The 19,150-nt window shown below is 36.2% G+C and overlaps 2 protein-coding genes across 3 annotated transcripts; one reads left to right on the top strand and one right to left on the bottom strand.

Annotated features, from left to right (window-relative positions):
• The first annotated feature begins 989 nt into the window (after window positions 1-989).
• Window positions 990-5,505, top strand: LOC137956173 (S-formylglutathione hydrolase). Its single transcript, XM_068803544.1, has 7 exons — window positions 990-1,274; window positions 3,166-3,283; window positions 3,525-3,572; window positions 4,301-4,497; window positions 4,798-4,896; window positions 5,020-5,085; window positions 5,193-5,505. Exons 1-7 carry the CDS (start codon window positions 1,131-1,133, stop codon window positions 5,379-5,381), a joined length of 861 nt encoding a protein of 286 aa, XP_068659645.1. The 5' UTR covers window positions 990-1,130; the 3' UTR covers window positions 5,382-5,505.
• Window positions 5,506-6,238: 733 nt separating this feature from the next.
• LOC137955573 (chromatin-remodeling ATPase INO80-like) lies at window positions 6,239-18,440 on the bottom strand. 2 transcript variants are annotated; one of them, XM_068802577.1, is made up of 22 exons: window positions 18,156-18,440; window positions 17,827-17,914; window positions 16,728-17,605; window positions 16,423-16,623; window positions 16,137-16,247; window positions 15,106-15,512; window positions 14,742-14,850; window positions 14,579-14,659; window positions 14,307-14,479; window positions 14,074-14,199; window positions 13,709-13,870; window positions 13,543-13,600; window positions 12,551-12,781; window positions 12,256-12,402; window positions 11,513-12,073; window positions 10,883-11,140; window positions 9,364-9,471; window positions 9,103-9,197; window positions 8,814-8,970; window positions 8,524-8,724; window positions 8,036-8,191; window positions 6,239-7,077 (listed from the first exon to the last, which is right to left on the bottom strand). In XM_068802577.1, exons 1-22 carry the CDS (start codon window positions 18,213-18,215, stop codon window positions 6,754-6,756), a joined length of 4,692 nt encoding a protein of 1,563 aa, XP_068658678.1. In that variant the 5' UTR covers window positions 18,216-18,440; the 3' UTR covers window positions 6,239-6,753. The 2 variants fall into 2 exon arrangements, with proteins under 2 accessions (XP_068658678.1, XP_068658679.1); XM_068802578.1 differs by lacking the exon at window positions 17,827-17,914.
• Window positions 18,441-19,150: the final 710 nt, after the last annotated feature.

Raw genomic sequence — 19,150 nt, 5'->3', positions numbered from 1 at the left:
CTACTTAGAATAGTAACTAAATATAATATTAAAAATCATGAATTTGTATAAATAAAAAGAGGGAATTTTATTACATAAAATTACTTATGGTAAATTTAACTTTAGAAGTAAGATAATTTTTAAATTATTTTAATTAATAAATAATTAAATAGTAAAATAATTTATTAATTTAATTTAATATATAAAAAGTAAAATGATTAAACAAATCGTTACTTTTACAATACCCAAATATTAATCAAATTGTTACTTTTACAATATCTAATTCTCACTCTTAAAATAGTAATTACATATAATATTAAAAATTATGATATTTTATAAAATTATTAAAAATTATGATATTTTATAAAATTATTTTGATGGATTTAACTTTTATAAGATAGTTTTACTTTACTAAACTAAGATAGATTTTAATTTGTTTCAAATTAATAAAATAAAAAATAATTTAAATTTATTTTATTTAATTACAACTTTTGTAATATCCAAATATGTAATCAATTGTTACTTTTACAATATCTAAATTCACACTCTTAAATTAGTAACCAAATATAATGTTAAAATCAATAAATTTATTATATAAAATTACTCAGATAAATTAAAATTTTATAAGATATTTTGATTAAATTGTTCTATTAATAAACTAAGAAAAAAATTACCTTGTTTAAATCAATAAAAAATATTTTAAAAATAAATTAATATTATTTTATTTAATTAATATATATAAGTAAAATATTTAAACAAATATTTACTTTTATAATATGTAAATGTAAGAGAGAGAAGAGTAAAATATTTCATATCTATAATTTTATTTTCATGATACCATTTTAATTTATATTTTATATTGGTTAATTTGGACACTTAAATCTCTATTGCACTTATTTTTATAGTTTTTTTTTTTTTTTTTTTTTTTTGTATTTACTGTTGAGGATAAACAAACTGCTTTGTTTAAAAAAAACATGGTTACGAAAAAGGTACTAATCATATGAACTGATCCGAAGCTCGAAAAATTAGAGCCGTTCCGCTTTTCCATCTTGTGCTTCCTCTTGTCTGGATCGTCGTTATCTCTAGTTTTCCTCCTATTTTCGGACATCGAAACCGACTAGTTGATCGAGTTACAGACGAAGAAAGAAGCAATGGAGGACATGGCGGAGATTAGCAGTTCGAAGATGTTTGGAGGCTACAACAAGAGATACAAACATTTCAGTCCGACGCTTGGCTGCTCCATGACTTTCCACATTTACTTCCCTCCTTCAGTTCAGTCGACTCCAAAGTTCCCTGTAAGCCTGCGCTTACACTAAACTGTCGTGTTCTATTGTGCGATTACTTTTATTTCATCGTGTGAATAGATCTATTCCATGACCGGAAGAAAGGGGGATACACGTTACACCACGATTTTGAATCAGAAGAGAGATTTCTAGAAATGGCAGATCTATTCACTCTATCAATAACCGAGCCTGATCTGGTGTATCATAAGGGATTTTCCTTTTCTGTTGATTCCTACGGATTGGATAAAAAAATTCTTGAATGAGGTATTCAACTCCAGGGATGAGTCGAAAAGGAAATCTTACTGGTTCTTCTTCCTATTTGTCCTGACCTTAGGGGGAGCATTAGAAGAATAGTGCAACGTCGTGAACAGCAAAATCGGATCATTTCTTCATTTTTTCTTGTGCGTGTCTTATGTTCTTCATCTGCTGGACGGATTTGCATATCAGGAACCATAATTATAGCAATGCAATAAAACTTGTTGTGTGTCTCAAGGTTAGAAACCTGGAGTTGGAGTACTCTGTGGTTTCATGAAAGATGGTTAGCAACTTTGGTTTTCTTGCCTCTTGTTCCTGTTCTTTTCTTAGGAGCTGTCTTAAGTGTTGTTTCTCGTTAGACTGTGCAAAAGCGGCCACGTTTTTTGTGGCATTTTGAAGGTATTTTTTAGGTTGGTTCTACCCTGAATATTAACTCATTCATGTTCATTGGACGTGGTTTTGGTCAGTCCACTCTAAATTCCATTTTTAAGTGGTGGCGAAACAGGGAAACAAGAATTGGCAAGGATGAGCCATTCTTTCTTAAGCTTGGCAACTGTATTTAGTTTAAATTCTTTGGATACATCATAGCCACTGTGTTCACAGCTAAATTTCAAATATTGTCTACATGATGTAGAGCTTTTTAAGTAATAGTGACCAAGGAATGAACTTACTTGTCATCCTGGCCTTCTCCTAGTATGTTGGGGTCTTTGACATTAGACCTTCTTCCTTTGTTCTAGTGTAAAAATGGTGTTGTCCTTTATAAGTTCACTAATCGTCAAGTTTTTTCTGCTCCTTGCAATGAACATCAAGTTAGGCCCTTATCCCAGTGTCAAAACCCTTCTTCAGTACTCCTATTTTCTCTTTTTGGCAAACTGTTGTCAAACTCTTAGATGGCCCCTTCCCTTCTCTACTTTCCTTTTTTTTTTTTTTTTTTTTTGGTGAAAACGGTAAAAAGTCGTTTTGCATGGGATGACGGCAGTTATGTAACTGGTGTAACAAATCCTTTTGCATCAGATGACAACAATTATGTGAACCCTGAGAAAAGCATGACAACAGGTGACATGGGCAAAGATTTTCAAGGTGCATTTATTTGTGTCTTTTGGTGTAACTGGAGTGTCTGTATTCCATTTTTCTATAATTACTCAGATACACAATTATGTAAAAGAATGGAGTATCGAGGAACAAAATCAGTGAGAAACATTGGTGAATATGGAGCTCTTAGTTTGATATTCATCTATTGTTTCTTGATGTTCACCAATCGCTTTGATAATTCATATTTCAAGGACTGTACTGTAAGAGTATACTTCTTCAATGAACATGGATTGTTTGGAAACATGCCTGAGAAATGATAATGAAAACAAAAGCTGTATTAATATGACAGGCCCTTAATACAAGTTTTAGTTGCATTTATCAACAAAAAAACTGTTGAAAATATTCATTGTTAATGCATTTCAGTTGCAGTTATATATTTGACTAATGGTTGTTATTTATGATGGATTATAATGTGCATGGTCTCGCCATTTAAAAATAAATAATAATAATAATAATAATAATAATGTCCATGGTCTTACTATGGTTAGCATCGGATGAACATTTCATTTCATCGAATGAATTTTTTTTTTGATTTGGTAAGCTTCCTATTTACCAGGTTCTTTATTGGCTGTCTGGGCTCACTTGCTCAGATGAGAATTTCATAATCAAGTCTGGAGCTCAACGTGCAGCTTCCCTGGAGGGGATTGCATTAGTTGCCCCGGATACATCCCCAAGTAAGCTTTAAATCCTGTTGAGCAACCTTCCCTACTTTAAATAAAATCTAACTTGCCTTCTCTTCCACATACTGTTGTTGGTAGCAATCTGTGGAAACTTTTACAGGCAGTCTCTAGCTTTGGTAGATGACCCAGTTGAGCTGAAAAGAGCTGTGTCACTGCCTCCACAATTTCATTTCATTTTTAGATGGCACTGAAACTTGTCATATAGTCGTTACTTATACTTGCCTATGCATTGCAGGAGGACTTAATGTGGAAGGAGAGACAGATAGCTGGGATTTCGGCATTGGTATGTTTACTTCTTATTTTTAAGACTAGGTATTTGGAAATTGAAGTACCATGTGCATTTGCAAAGCTTATGCTGAGCTATTGAAGTGTTTTGAAAACTTATGGGTCTAGAGTTGTACTGCTAGATGAAAAGGAAGCCTAAATCACTTGGATGGCAGTAATGGGATCTATAACATTTTTAACAAGGGATGGTAAGTTATTTCTCTTAAATGATATTGTTCTGGAAGGTCTTGAAATGGCTCGACTGGAATCTCCTCATTACTGTATGACTGTGTTATGGCAGTTTTATATGGTGTCCTAATAATTAGTGGACTCTTATGCGTTATTATTCTTAGTCATCAATATGGGAGGTTCATAATAGCATTTTGTCACCCAGTAACTTCAGGTTGTGGAATAGGTCATGAACAACTAGCTCATGCAAGCACTGAATAAAAGTTTGAACAAATCAGTAAATTCTGGTTCATGTACATACATTACTTCAAAAAACTTAAATGGCTGTCCTTAAAAAAAGAAGCCAAAATGAGCAGCAGATAGCTAGCAAAAGCTGTCTAACACAAGTAATTTTAGTGTAGTGCGTAATCACATTATCTTTTCCATACTCTTCTTCTTTTTCTAGTCGATATGAGAAAATACTCTGATTTGATTGTTCTGAGGCCTGACCAATGAGGGGTTTGAGTTACATGCGCAACGCTATTGTTTGCACTTCTGAGTTCTATTTATCTTGACCAGGTGCTGGATTTTATCTAAATGCAACTCAAGAGAAGTGGAAAAACTGGCGTATGTATGATTATGTTGTTAAGGAGTTGCCAAAGGTTCTGAGTGAAAAATTTCCCCAGCTTGATGTTCCATGTGCTTCAATCTCTGGTCATTCAATGGGTGGACATGGGGCCTTGACTATCTACTTGAAGAATCCTGACCAATATAAGGTATCTACCTTTCAATTCTTATCCTTGTGTTCTCTATATTAAATGATTAATAAAAAAATACGAACAGTAACGGAACTCCATTTAAATGTCCTGAGAAAAAAAGACCTTAAAATACTACTGTAAGCATCTAAGTAGAGAAGAAAGGGGTCTGGTTGTTTCCCTTTTTAATCTATCTAAACTGCCTCACGTCTTGTTTTGACTTAAATTGAATCTTTTGTGCTACACTGGAATGCATCATTTGTTTTGCTGTTCATATTTTGCAGCAAGATTAGATTCTCATTACTTTCTTGTTGTATTCAGTCTGTATCTGCTTTCGCACCAATTGTCAATCCAATAAATTGTGGCTGGGGTCAGAAAGCATTTTCCAACTATCTAGGCAGCAATAAGTCTGACTGGGAGGTAACCTTTCTTGGTTTTTAGTTTCTATATTCATATCACATGTTCAGAGCTAATTTTACTTTCTGTGCGAATTGTGAATTGAAAGTATATAAGAAAAAGTTGAATCTTCTTTGAACTTTGTAGGAATATGATGCAACTTACCTAGTTGTGAAGTGCAACAAGTTTTCTGTGCCAATCCTAATTGATCAGGTAAGGGTAGCTCCTCTCATAATTTTGTTTCTTATAAATTTTTATATTTTTTCCCTTGTGATTCAAAATGTGTTGATGGTTAAGAACAAAAAAATCGATCTGGATAGGGCGTGGATGACAAGTTCTTGCATGATCAACTCCTTCCACACAATTTTGAAGAAGCTTGCAAAAGCGTGAATGCTCCTCTTCAACTGAGGCTGCAGCCTGGCTATGATCATTCCTATTTCTTTATTGCCACCTTCATCGATGACCACATCCGACACCATGCCCAAGCACTCAAAACCAGTAAAATCTAGAACCATGAAAACCTGATATTTTCTCGTATATCAAGTGTGGTTCCTGTAGTGGAGAGTAGTGTGTTTTCCATTCACAATGTATTAGTCAAACATAATTTGATATCTTATTTCCATGTCACTGAAAGGGCCACTCTAGACCAAGGTCGTATAGTCTTACCAATAGCCTTCAGTTGCTACTTAAGATTACTTTGCCTGCTGAAATAAGTTGTGCAAATCTTCTTAAATAGTTTTGAGTCACTACCAGCATCTTCTAGTTGCCTTTGGCAATTTTTTTACTCTGATAGCAAGTTATGAGAAAGAACAAAGAAACGGGAAGGGAATAGAAAAGACGTGAAGGTGTTCTTTGTCGTCTTGCTCCATTAAATGCAGGATGAAGTTGCTGATTGACCCTTGAAGGGGACGGAGTGAAGTCCAAAAACCTGTAAGGGCGTTAAGTGGGGATAAGTTGCCGAAAATGGTGTAAAGATAAAGCTTAAAAGATAGGTTCCAGCAGAGCATCTCTTCTTACGACTTTTGAAGTACGAAATTAATCCATTTTATTCAGAAATGTAGGAAATCATACTGAGTTTTCTTTTTCTGAAGTCCTTAATAAGGTGTTGATGAATTGATTCTATCAGCTGCAGTGTAAATGAAGTATTTGAGCTAATATTTTGAAACTAATGTCAAGTACAATAAATACTCCGAGTGCAAGAAAAATAAACATCTAGACAGAGGAATTCAAAGTAACATTTGAATATGTAGATACGAGAAGAACTTATTTTGAGTAGGCCAAGTGATAACCATCAACACTTGATTTCTCAATCTGAAATAATCAACTCAGCTCAAGCATATATATATATATATGACTTTGTCAAACGTGCTGCCCACAGTAAGAATTGAAACAAAACAAAAGAGAAAAAAACTATGGGTACAAAAGATCTGCTTTAATTTTTATTTTTATTTTCCATATAAAACTCAGCATGTTACATTTGTAACCATTTTATACAAAGCTTCTACTGGTGAATAGCTCATCTAGATTCTGAAAAGCAGAGAGATTTTAGACACTATCATAGATTTATATTGGTCACTGAGATGTAATGATTAAACTAGTGACACCCATCTACATCCAAATTATTAAACCAATGACTCCCTTCTACAAACAAGACTGTCAAACTGAAGCTGTTGAACTGTACAAGCTAGTGACTTCGGCTCTTGGTAATCCATTTCTGTGAACTGCTCCCATCTGTGAACTGTTCTTCCAAATGATCATGATCATCCGGCTTACTGTGGTGCAGCCACATCGAATCTCCTTTGTGGAAGACTCGAGAATTTCTTTCTGTATAACTGCGCCTTGTGCGGTACTTGAGGTAATTAGGTATGGACATCTCCTTTCTTACCTGGCTGGTGAGAGGCCATCAGATGGAATTTCTTCCTCAAGGTATTCTCTTGATTCAAGAGCGGAGAAATTACTATTTTGAAGTGGATGCTCAGCAGGGCCCAAAGCTACCACCAAAGTGGCATCAACCGCTGTTTCAAGATTCTCCTTTATGTTTTTCTTCATCCTCTTTGGTTTATTGGGTTTTTGTTGTGGATCTTCATTCCCCTCATAGTCTAGCAAGTTAGGATCCTTTGTTTCCGAAAAGGCATCCACATTCTTGGAACCTTTTGAGATAATTTGTGGTTTTGGAACCATATGTGTGTCCGGATTTGCTTTTCTCTGCACAAACGTCATATCAGAGGCACTACTAGGCAAAAAGGGCGAAGATAGACATAGCATAAGGGAAACTGGTAATTTATTCCCATGCGAAAATGCAGAAACTGTTCTACCTTCCTTTTAAAGGATCTACCTTACTTGTAACATGCTAGAAATAGAAACATTCATAATCCATGAATTGGAGAAGTTAAAACGTCCCATAAATCGGACAATTTTAAGGACAATTATGAGTTGCACTAAGATGGTCTCCACATTTTAGCTAAATTGGGATTTGCAAGCTTTTTTTGTTGTTCAGCTACAGAGAATTATGTTTTTTTTTTTTTTTTTTAATGAAAGCTACAGAGCATTATGTTACTGCATGCAGGTAAAAGCAAAGTAGGAAAATCCAGCAGAAATTACTAAATTTAAGACTTCTAAAGGTGCAACACCAAACATGTACAATCTAAGTTTTTTAGATTATAACTATTTGAATACAACCCCTCAAACAGATTGTACAGACTACGGAGCGAAAATTAAGATAGTTGTTAGAAAAATGTAAAATAGTCATCCATAGAATGCACCTGGCACATGGCATAATCAAAATGAAGTAAAAAGAATAATGTATTCAAAACTTAGTTCTGAGGAAAATTATGATGTACATGAGCAGGTCACTGGCAAGATAGCCAGGATTGCCAAAATTACTTATTTCTATAACCTACTCTTTTGATTAGTGTATTTGTAAGGTAAAAAATTTATCACCAGTACCACCTGCAAACTAGTTTGCACTAGATATAGGGAAACTGCATGCTTATTAGTGGTTAAAAGGAAAAATTATAAAAATGTCATTACTGGTTAAATGAGTTCACTTGTCCCATGTCAATCGAAAGGCATTAACTAGATAAAAATCAACTACTACTAACTACACCTTTCTATAGAAAGTCTTTCTTGCCATTCTTGAATAAGGAAAGAAAAAGAATTATACCTTTTTATTTGATAATTTTCCATTCTCCAGCTCATTGCTAGGTTCATTCACTGCAGCCTGTGATTCAAGGGCAGAAATGTCCTCCAACGTTGCATCCCCTTCGGCATCTATCCGAATGCCCTTCATAGCACGCTTTTTCTTCTGCCGATATTTAGCCTGTAAAAAGGAGTAAAAGAGATTCTCTTCAGGTCAGGTTCATTGAAACACCTTACTAATTTGCCAGTCCCAAACCTAGGCAAAGGAAGACTAGGTTTGCTAAAAGGAATTAAAAGAGATTCTCTTCAGGTCAGGTTCAATCTTTGAAGCACAGCACAAATTTGCCAGTCCCAAACCCAGGCAAAGAAGGGCTGGTTGGCTTTTTATTTTTTATTTTACTATAAATATAGCATAAACAGCAAAGCTTTGCCAAAAGAAATAGATTCACAACCCGTCTTAAAAACAAAATGATTCAGAATGCATAATAACTAGAAATCTTTCAAAGAACATACCTGATGCGGTGGGGCTTCTCTTAGTTTCTGTTCCAGCTGATTATCATCAAGAAGTAGAGAAACCACATCTTCAGCTGGCATATAATCTCCTTGAACATGGCCACCTGTCATTACAAGCTGTTGCACAGTATTTTTCTGACTAGCCCTTTGCAGAATCTTCTCCTCAACTGTCTCCTTGCAGATCAATCTGTATACAGTGACCTATAAAACCAATAAAAAATAAACCAACAAGGAATTACATGGAAGTCTGAAAGGTCATCAAATTTTAGCTAGTAAAGTAGTCTAAAAACCTCTTTGGTCTGGCCCAGTCGATGAGCTCTGTCCATAGCCTGCAGATCTAACGTAGGATTCCAATCACTTTCATAAAATATAACAGTGTCAGCAGCTGTCAAGTTGATACCCAGCCCTCCGGCTCTTGTACTTAACAAAAAGACAAAAATATCACTCCTGCAATAACAAGTAGATGATAGTACATAAATAATTACATTAAAACAGAGAAATTGAAATAATACATAACAATTATTATGATTGAAGACTTAATGGAATTTTTCATAATAGCTAGGAGTAACATATGCTCACCGGCACTGGAACTCTCTGACCATGTCATGCCGATCCATGATGGTGGATGACCCATCGAGTCGTAAATACCTATACTTTCTATAGTTCATATAGTCCTGCAAAATGATCAACACCTTCATGTCAATACAAGAGGGGTTGGAGTTGAGGGGGATAGTCAGTGCATACATGTCTTGCAATGATATATGCACTCTGAGACAGAGAGAGAGAGAGACAGAGAAGAAACAGTATGTTCATTAGGTGTGAATAAAGACTGGAATTTACCTCAAGAATATTGAGCATTTTTGTCATTTGTGCAAATAAGAGCACACGGTGATTTTCAGCTCGCAATCGCTTCAGTAAAATATCCAGAGTCTGAAGCTTACCAGAGTCCTATATAAAGACAATGACAGTCTCTCAGATTACAATATCAGACACACCAAACCATAATACAGGAGTTGAATCGGAATACAAAATATAAAAAGCTCAAGGAGCATGAAAAGAAATTTTTTTATCAAAAGCAATCCAATATGTGAACCTCTAGTCTGTTGCTAAGCTGCTCTACATTAATGCAGAAGTTTTTTTTTTTTTTTTTTTTGATAAAAATGCAGAAGTGAAATTAAAACACAGTCTAAAGCCAAGTTTGCATTATAGATGTGCAGGAAAAAGAGAAATCCAACAAGTTTGAACATCAACTGGACTCTGACATAAAATTGTCATAACTGTCCTAGGGTTTGTTCATCCAACCTAAACTCAAAAAAGGTTAGATTGGAGAGGAAACGGCTGCAACTTTCATTTCAAAATCGTAATTCAAGTGTGGGAGAGGTTTAAGGTTAAAATATTAAATCCAACAGCTTCCTATTCCCTAAAAAATATCACTTCTTCCCCATTTAACTAACTAATGCACTTATCAGCTAAGAACTTAAAAAAAGAAACAAAGACATAAATAACCCTGCCAAAAGACAATAACAAACACACCATTTGTGCAGTAATTTAACTCCTTCCACTTGTTGGCCTAATATTTAGATAAAAAATATAAATATTCAATGCTTGAGAAGCCACCTTCTCAGCAATCAACAAGATCTTCACCATATAATATTGCCTCATCGTTCTGGCCTTGCTGAGAGAAAGAGTCCAAGAGTCCTTCCATTTCAATTGGACACAGACATAGAATGAATTATTGTAATTTTGTCATTGGGGTTTGCTAATTCAACCTAAACTCACTAGGAATTGAGATTGGAGAGAGAAAAGCTGCAATTTTCATTCCAAATTCATAACTCAAGGGTGGGAGAGGTTTAAAATTAGAATATTAAACCTAACAACTACTTATTCCTTACAAAATATCACTAGCCTTTTTTAAAAAAAAAAAAAAAAAGTTTTCCCTCTTAAAATTAAAAAAATGCCCCATTTTAACCCAATAACTAATGCACCTATTAACTAAGAAACTTAAAAATAGAACTAAACACAAAAAAAAAAAACTGACAAGTAAAGACCAATAATCAAAATATCCTTTTGCGCAGGATATTAACTCGCACTTAATTGACAGAATAAAAAGACAAATTTATCTAAATATTTTATGCTGGAGAAGCCACCTTCTCAGCAATACACTGACATCTAATGGTTAAACTTTTTGAAACCTTGTCTTCTCTAATTCTACTAGTTGTTCATGTTCCACCACTTTTTCTTTCGATATTTCATGCCCCATCTCTTGCTCCTTAAATACATTTGGGACTGCATCGTGCATGAAAACATATTCACTACAATATCAACCTCTAAGATCATAATGAAAGTTTAGTGTTAATACCGTAAGCAATTTTGCTGGATCAAAGTTTCGCACGGGTGGAGAGGACCCAAAAATCTTGTAAGTCAGTTGAAGAAGAGGTTCTGCAACAGGTAGCTCAGAGTCTACCTCTTGAATCAAATGATGAGGCCTACTTGGCACTCTGGGTCCATTGGATTCAGATGTACGAGCAAATCCAAGAAACAGCCTTTTGACCCAAGGATGGTGTAGTTCTTCAGCCATTTTGTATGCAAAATTTCTATCAGAACAATGAGCACTAATCTGCCAAAAAGGAATGAGAACACAGAAGTTTGAGAAGCGGGAACCACTATAAAGCAAAAAAAAAAAAAAAAAAAGGACCCACAAGTAAAGCCTGGAATTCCCATGAAAACCGAAACATATCAGATTGATCCAAACCACCTGAATGTTGATCAAGGTCATGTTGAAAGATATCATTATTCTCAAAAAACAGACAAGAGGTTTTTGAGCAAAGGCTATCCAGGTTGTGGTCAAACGGAGACTAACATGGCCAAGATAGAGGTTAACCAAAGTGTCTATCAATCACAATCCAACTGGTTGAGCCCAAATACAGATATTCAAAGAAGTAAACTGAACCCACAAAAAAATGGAACAATAAAGAATATATGAACTTACTGGCGGCGCACGAGCTGGTGGGATGAATGCATAAGCTGAATGGAGAAGCCTGGTGTTGGATATAAACCAATCTTGATGAGAGGTGACTAATGCCTCGAACAGGGTATCACTCGGGCCTCTGGCAAGTTTCCTTCTGAGCAACATAGATTCAGATTTAGTTGGCAAAAGTAGCATACGTGTGACACATCTCACCTTCTCCTTATCCATATGATCATTCACAATATCATCCCCCTCAGTTGCCATAAATTTGTCCAACACATCATTCAACAATTGCTGGTCCCACCTTGAAACAGAAAACAGAAGCCTCTCCAAAATAGAACCCTTAGCCAGAAAAGAAATCTCTTCTGGAGACAAATCTGATAAGTGGGTAAAACCAAATGTTCCGCTCATTAAGGTAGAGTCATTCATGCATGTATTTTGAGGGAATATGGATTGATAAACATTCTCAGGAGAAAATATGTTGAAAAGCTTTTCAAATGATTCTCTCCCAATACTATGACCAAAGGGTGAACAAGGAATTTCAGGATGCCTCATTATTTCTTCATAAACCAGCTTAGGTACCTGAAATATGGGAAAAAAGAAACCAAACAATTAAAAAAAAAAATTAACAGAAGCTATTCTCTCACTCCCACTTCATATTCTCTTTTCTATCTCTTTTGAAAACAAACTTTGGCATCATAAAACATGCCTTACAAAAAAATAACTATAACCAATGATCAAAGAAAGAAGATACTGAGGATCACCTCATATACAATAGGATTTAGATCCCCTGAGTAATGTATGTCCTCTGATTCCCCAAAGGGAGGAGGAAGAAGCGAATTAGGGATCTCCCCAAAATAAAGATAAGTGGTTCCTTCATTGCGTTCAAACAACTCTGGATGGTTGCACACCTACCCAACATAAATAATAATTTTGAGAAGGGGGAAAGTATAAAAAATCAAGTCATTCATGTTAATGGAAATAAGAAGAACTCCAAGGAAGCATGTGAGATCGTGAAGCCCACCAAATATACAATCGAACAGAAAATGAGTAAGATACCTTTCTTAACTGAATAACGATGTTCATCAAATTAAGAAGCTTCTTCTCATTAAGATGCCCCCGTCTGCCATCAAACAATTCAGCAAGAGAGATTTTGTTCTTGATTGCTTGATAAAAAGCTTGCTGTCTGGAACTTAATTTGCAATGCACAGTTACTTCTTTTTTACCAGTCATCTCCAGGATCACATCTTTCTTAACCCGACGTAACATAAAAGGCTTCAGGACTGCATGCTGTAACAGAATCAACCATATTCCGAGTTAGGGCTAATATGAGTTGGTGAAACACTAACTGTCAATAGTAAGGGTCACCAAAATAGAACCGTCAGCACATAATAGTAGTAGGGACTTCAGGTTTGGCTTTTCAGTAAAACGCCATATAAACCTTTTTTTCCAAATGCAAGAAACATTATACTGATGCAACACCAGTACATACATGCATGCATGCATACATACATATATACATATACATATACATACACACACACACACACACACACACACACACACACACATATATATATATATATATATATATAAGTGAGTGAAAGGGGAACTTGACTCAAGCATCAAGAAACCAGGGTCACCCACAGCCACATGCTGACAGGCAACACCGTCTTTGGCTAAAGCATCAGAAACACTAGTGCCAGATTTAATAATGTACTGCCCAAATAATACAAAACAGATATAAAGATCAACATTCCCTTGAAATATATGAGATCTGTCAAAAGAATATAAGATGAAAAAAATGACCAGCAATCTCTAGAAATATATGCTCTAATCTCCAAGGAAAAAGACCTGCCCCCAAGTTTATGACAATACAGGAGTCCCTTCAACAACTAAAAAGGAACAGAATTGCAGGGAGATGAGCCTTTAAAGTGCAAAAGGATGAAACCTGATGAGCCTATATGAAGGATGGTAAGAAAACATCAGCTATCCCTGTTAATGGCATACTTCAAGATAAAAAATCAATAGCATTTAGAGACTGCCCTTACCAGTCTATTGAGCTGGTGCTCATTTAGAGTGCCTCCATGTTCTGCATGGTTTTCGATGCTGATTGCAACATACAAAAGATAGATGAGTTAGAAACAAATGCAATTTTCAAAAGTCTCAAAAAAGTGATAGGAAAAAAATAAAAAATAGCAGAGGCTGCAAGAATACCCTTTTGAAAACCATTCATTGAACTGTTCATGGCTGTCAAATAGGGTGGGCATGATAAAATGAAGAAGAGCCCACAACTCTGCCATGTTATTCTGTATAGGTGTCCCTGTCAGCAACAATCGGTTTCTACAGTTGAAACTGAGTAAAGTTTTCCACCTTATACTGTAAGAATCAATGAAAAACAGAAAAATATGATAAGCAAACGAGAATATGGTGCATGAAAGTGCTTTACTGTAATAACATTTGAACTCATGGAAAAAAACTCCAAAAACAATAGATCATGCACAGAAAAGAACATTTTTGAGGACTCCAACCCAATAGAGATTGCAGGTAAAACATCAATTTCAAATGGCTGTGTTTCATACCTAGCTGAACTCTTAATTGCCTGAGCTTCATCCAATACCATATATTGCCACTTCACACGTTGAAAGTATTTTTCATCAGAAACTAAAAGCTGATAGCTAGTAATGAGAATGTGGAATCCAGAATCCCTGCAAAGGATTATTTCCAATGTTTTATTTTAATCAACAATACTATATTTTTTATGTTTAACTAAAAATAAATTTTGTAACCCCTAAAAACTGTAAACTACTATTACCTCCTGTAAAGGCGCTTTGGGTTTATGTTTTTCCTCAGTATCATCCTCTCCCGAAGCCCTCCCCAGTATGGAAGAGTTTTCAAGTCAGGGCAGAACCGATTAAACTCATCAGCCCAATTATTCAAGACTGAGGTAGGAGCAACCACTAGAAAAGGGCCCCATATATTTTTCTCCTACTCAAGCAAATCAAACTGAATGAGTGCACACGAACAAACATAAAAACGTAATGGATGTTTATTGTAAACTTCAGATTTTAGCTTCAAACCAAACACCTCAGCTAGATGCGCCAAGAATGCCATGGCTTGGATTGTCTTTCCCAGGCCCATCTCATCTGCAAGGATACCATTCAAGCCCTGAAAGCCAAGGAATCCAACATGACCATTAATAAACAGTTCCTGATGTAAAAAACAATAACATATATGAAATACAAAGTACCTGCTCATAACAATTAACTAGCCACTGCAAGCCCTTCAACTGGTACTCTTTAAGGAAACCTTTAAATAATTCTGGTGTCTGAACTGAAGATTTAGTTGGCATAGTCGAGCTGAAAAAGGTAGAGAGAGTCTAAGACTCATAAATTTAAGGCAGATTAATCAAACTAGATCTTTGCAGGATACTTGTGACTTCTAGGAAAAAAGATAAAACCAAACTAGATCCACATCCATCCAATGCCAATAGTAGTGATCTAAAGCTATGGCAGACTACATGTTATTAGTTTGTTAAATAGAACCTTTTTAAGAAAGGAGAGTTGTATTGATCGAGAAAAGAAGAAAACAACAGAACAATGTTTAAGACTTACGGGTGAAGCAGGTCCATGTCACTAGACCCTGCAATTGAGTTATCATTTGCCTCAGCTTCAGATTCAATTGCCTCCCGTAGCTTCTTACATTCAGTATCAAATGCACTGGTTATCTTCTTCTGCTGCGACACTGCCTGTTGGGCTGCTCTTAAGGCCTCCCTTTTCAATTCAGCATCCTCAGGATCCTCTTCCTCACCAGGCATCTCTGACAGAGCTTCCTGATTACCTTCTCCGTCAGCTAAAGCCAAATTTTCAGATGTTGACTTGTTCTGCATGAAATGACTGTAAAGTTCTGTTTGTGACAACAGAAAATTGAGCCTCTGTTGCTGCCTCTTTGCCTCTCGAAGCTCTTCTTCACGCTTCAAAGCCTCCGCTGCCTCTTTTTCCTCTTTTTTCCTTATTTCTGCCTGCAATAGGACAAGTTTAGACTAAGATAGCCTAAAACCATTTGACAATGAATCTTCCAGAGTAAGATTCGGTATGTCAAATTTAAAAACAATGTCCAAAACACATTTAGCATCTATCTTTTGCCATCTTGAGGATAGCCACCCTAAAACCAGAAATAAATCTATCAGCTATTTTAATTTGCTTTTCATAACAGCTAGCCAACAAGTAAAGCCGATTTTTTTTGGATAAATCTAAGTCACTGCTTAGAAGTCACTAAGACAGCAATCCCTAATGAAACATAACAGAAAGTTGCTCCTGAGGTGTAACAACTGCAACACAGTTTCACAAAGTGCATTGTTAATTGTTATTTAACGATATAAAAAAATAAAAAAATATCCATTTTACAGATAGAAGAAACGAAAAAAACTTTCACATTACTGAGTAAATAAGAAAGAAGAATTGAAACTGAAATAGTGTTGCAAGTACAAGGTAAGATAAGTTACTCTACCATTTCAGTGAATAGATATATGTTATGTATTAATAAGATAAGTTACTCTACAACGCCCTTTACAACAAAAATGATATACAGCACACAGCAAAATCGGCTACATTTACCAATATTCTTAAGTCCGAAAGTGACAAACCTGCTCCTTATCTACTCTTTTCCAGAAGACAAGCATGTCTCTCGCCAGTTTTCTAGTGCGAATTGCTGCTCCCCTCATCAGTTTGAGAGACCTGCTCACCTTCAATTTCACCTGGCAAAGAAAATCAATTTACTTTCTAGGTCAAGACAACAATATAAAGCTATGATAAAACCACAAAAATGATTAAAAAAGCAACAACTGACACTGTGGCTTGCGGTACATATATTATAAGTGTATGTATCTAGACAGTGAAACAAGAGCTGACAATGCAAAAAGAGATACATGCCTCTCTTTGACAAGTCTCTGCAGACCTCTTGGCATCACTAATCTGCTTCCTGTGCAAGTTAACAAAAGCCTTATGATGCTTAGGGATGTCCTTTCTGACCATATTGACCCAAACCTTGCTGAGCTTCTCCATTTCCTCTTTCTCAATCACTGAAGGATCTTTCTGCAGTTCTTGTTTCATAGGTAATCTGCGTTCAATTATCTGTAATACAAATCCAAAGTAGAGTCATAATTAACCAACATGACAACAAAAATGTTATCTGTACCCCACCATTTGTCAACTAAGTAGAAGGACTATGTTCTGACCTCATAAGTGTCTCCTTTTTCCAAGACTTTTACATAGTAAACTTGCAAAGTGCCCCCTTCAGACATAATTGACCTCTGTATCCCACCAGCGGCTCCCTCAGGAATAGAGGATTCCAGACCATTATCACAAACTTGGAGACTGAATTTCTGAACTGAATTAGATGCTGACAACGCCTTAAGCCTTGCCTGGAGCGAATAGTATTGGGGCTGTGGATCCCCCATGCCTGACCGGTTGCGAGACTCCAACCTCCTATCACTAGCCATCATTGCAGCTAGAGATCTCAAATCAAGCGTGCCCTTCAGAAAATACTCTTCTACCCGAACATCCCAAAAGCTTGGCAGTTTCAAACTTGTCACGAGTTTATCATAAGTAGGTGGAATTCTATATGTGATACCCTCTCCAATATCCAGATAAAGTGAATCAAAAGAGGGTGACGAAAATCTATCAACCCCAGCAAACTCTGAAGTAAAGTCTGGCTCATAATAAGCAGCCTGCTTACTGGGCATACCAGCAAGAAAGTCTGAAGTGGGTTCTACTGCATGCAAACCCCTCTCCTCATTGCTGAATTTCCGACTCCTAGAGCTATGATTACTACGCTTAGGCATAGGCATTCCTCCTCGAGAAGAAGTGAGGGCCAACGAAGAAGACTCTTTGAACCTCACCCTGCGGTACTTCTGAAGGTGCTCACCAAGCATGGAGCGGTATCGCTCCTCCGATATGTATGTTCCGTAATCTTCTTCATCTTCGTCGTTGCTATCAGGGTCTCGCCAGGCAGATGAATTGGACCCAGCCTCCGGCTCAATGAGAGTCCGCTTCCGCTTTGTCACGCCCAATTCTGATGTCACAACAAACCCATTACCCGCCATTTTATCTTGACCTGCCCGCAGGACAAAAAGTAGATATAATTCAAATAAAAGCAGAAGACAGCAATTTTCTTCAGTGACTGAAATAAGAGTAATACCAAGTATTGTAAAACTGCAAATTATGCTCAAATATTTAGAACCAAACCTAAATGGGCTCTACTTGATTTCCTCTCAGAAGTCAAATACAAGTAAGAACATCTGGAGGTGAAACGGAAAAAAAAATAAAAATGCCTACCTTGGCTACCTCTGCTCTCATCCTGACTACTATTCCCATAATTACCAAAATCATCATCTTGTTGTGGAAGTTGAAAGTTCATCAAAGACTACAAACAATACAAGAACAAACAACAAACAGAAAAAATAAATTTTTTTTATAAAAAAACAACAAAAATCATGATCATGAAAGCAGAAGTGCAGAAAAAAATTAATACAAACACAAACTCACTGAAGAAAGCCCTAGAAATTAAAAGCAATCGGGTATAACCAAACGATGGCGTTCCATGAGAAGGGAAAAACGAAACGAGTGAGACCCAATAGAGATGAACAAAAACCAATGCGACTGACCTCGAGGTTGAAAAGATTCGAGTACGAAAATCCGTTATTCGAGTGGCGCTTCTGCTCCATAAGAGAGAGCAACCAAACAGTAATGAAACCTAGCGATTCGGCCAACAGCGATAAAAGACGAAGAAGCACGTGATCGGGGCAAGTAACATCGAACAGAGATGAAGGTGTCCCGAGACGTGAGGTCGCGTAGATAAGAGGAAAGGGGAAATAGGGTTGAGGAGGGGAGAAACGAAGGTAGACTAGCAGGAAAAAGGAAAACCGCTAAGATGCGCCAGGCTACCTTCATTAACGTATACAATGGGTTGATCTGTTCGTTGCTGCTGCCTGGTTAGCGAAGGACTCAACTTCCTCCACCAGAAGCCCGAGTGCCGACAGCATATTAGTACTATAAAATTACGATTATGCCCCTCCTTTTCTACGAAGTGACCGTTAATGTGTCTTACGTTCTGCTACGATAAAATCGTTCAAAATTTTCCCCTTTTATAATAAATTAGTTTGCTCATAATAAATTATTATGCAGAGGTTGGTCCATAGGTACCGGATTATACATCAAATGGTCGTTACATGGTAGTTGCAGGACGCAAAGGTCACCCTGCAATCATAGACATGAAACCTTTGGCCCTCATCATAGAGATTCAGGTCTGATTAGTGGGTCTTTTTATATGCCAATAATACACTTTATCGTACTTTTATGTGTTCTTCTTCTAACCAACACTTTTTTTTCTAATGGAACATGTCTTGGTCGTTTAAATCCCTTCAATGCTATTATTTGGCCTTGGTCACTCTGGAAGGCAGCTGACCAAGTACTACTCTACTGGCAGGTATGGATTGTAAAAATCTAAAGTTATGGGATTTGAGGAAATTTGAGACTTTGCACACTTATAATGTCATAATGGATTAACATAATTTTCCCTTTTGGTTATGGGGATAAGATTCCGGTTGTATTTATCACGTATTGTAATTATCTTTTTATGTAAAGCTTATCGGTTCAGATT

This window comes from Aristolochia californica, unplaced genomic scaffold (genome assembly GCF_029961685.1).
Source record: "Aristolochia californica isolate CCGP_79_NKW_82.1479 unplaced genomic scaffold, dmAriCali1.0.hap1 SCAF_2, whole genome shotgun sequence".
Classification (NCBI taxonomy): domain Eukaryota; kingdom Viridiplantae; phylum Streptophyta; class Magnoliopsida; order Piperales; family Aristolochiaceae; genus Aristolochia; species Aristolochia californica.
This window is presented reverse-complemented; position numbering and strand designations above follow the sequence as displayed.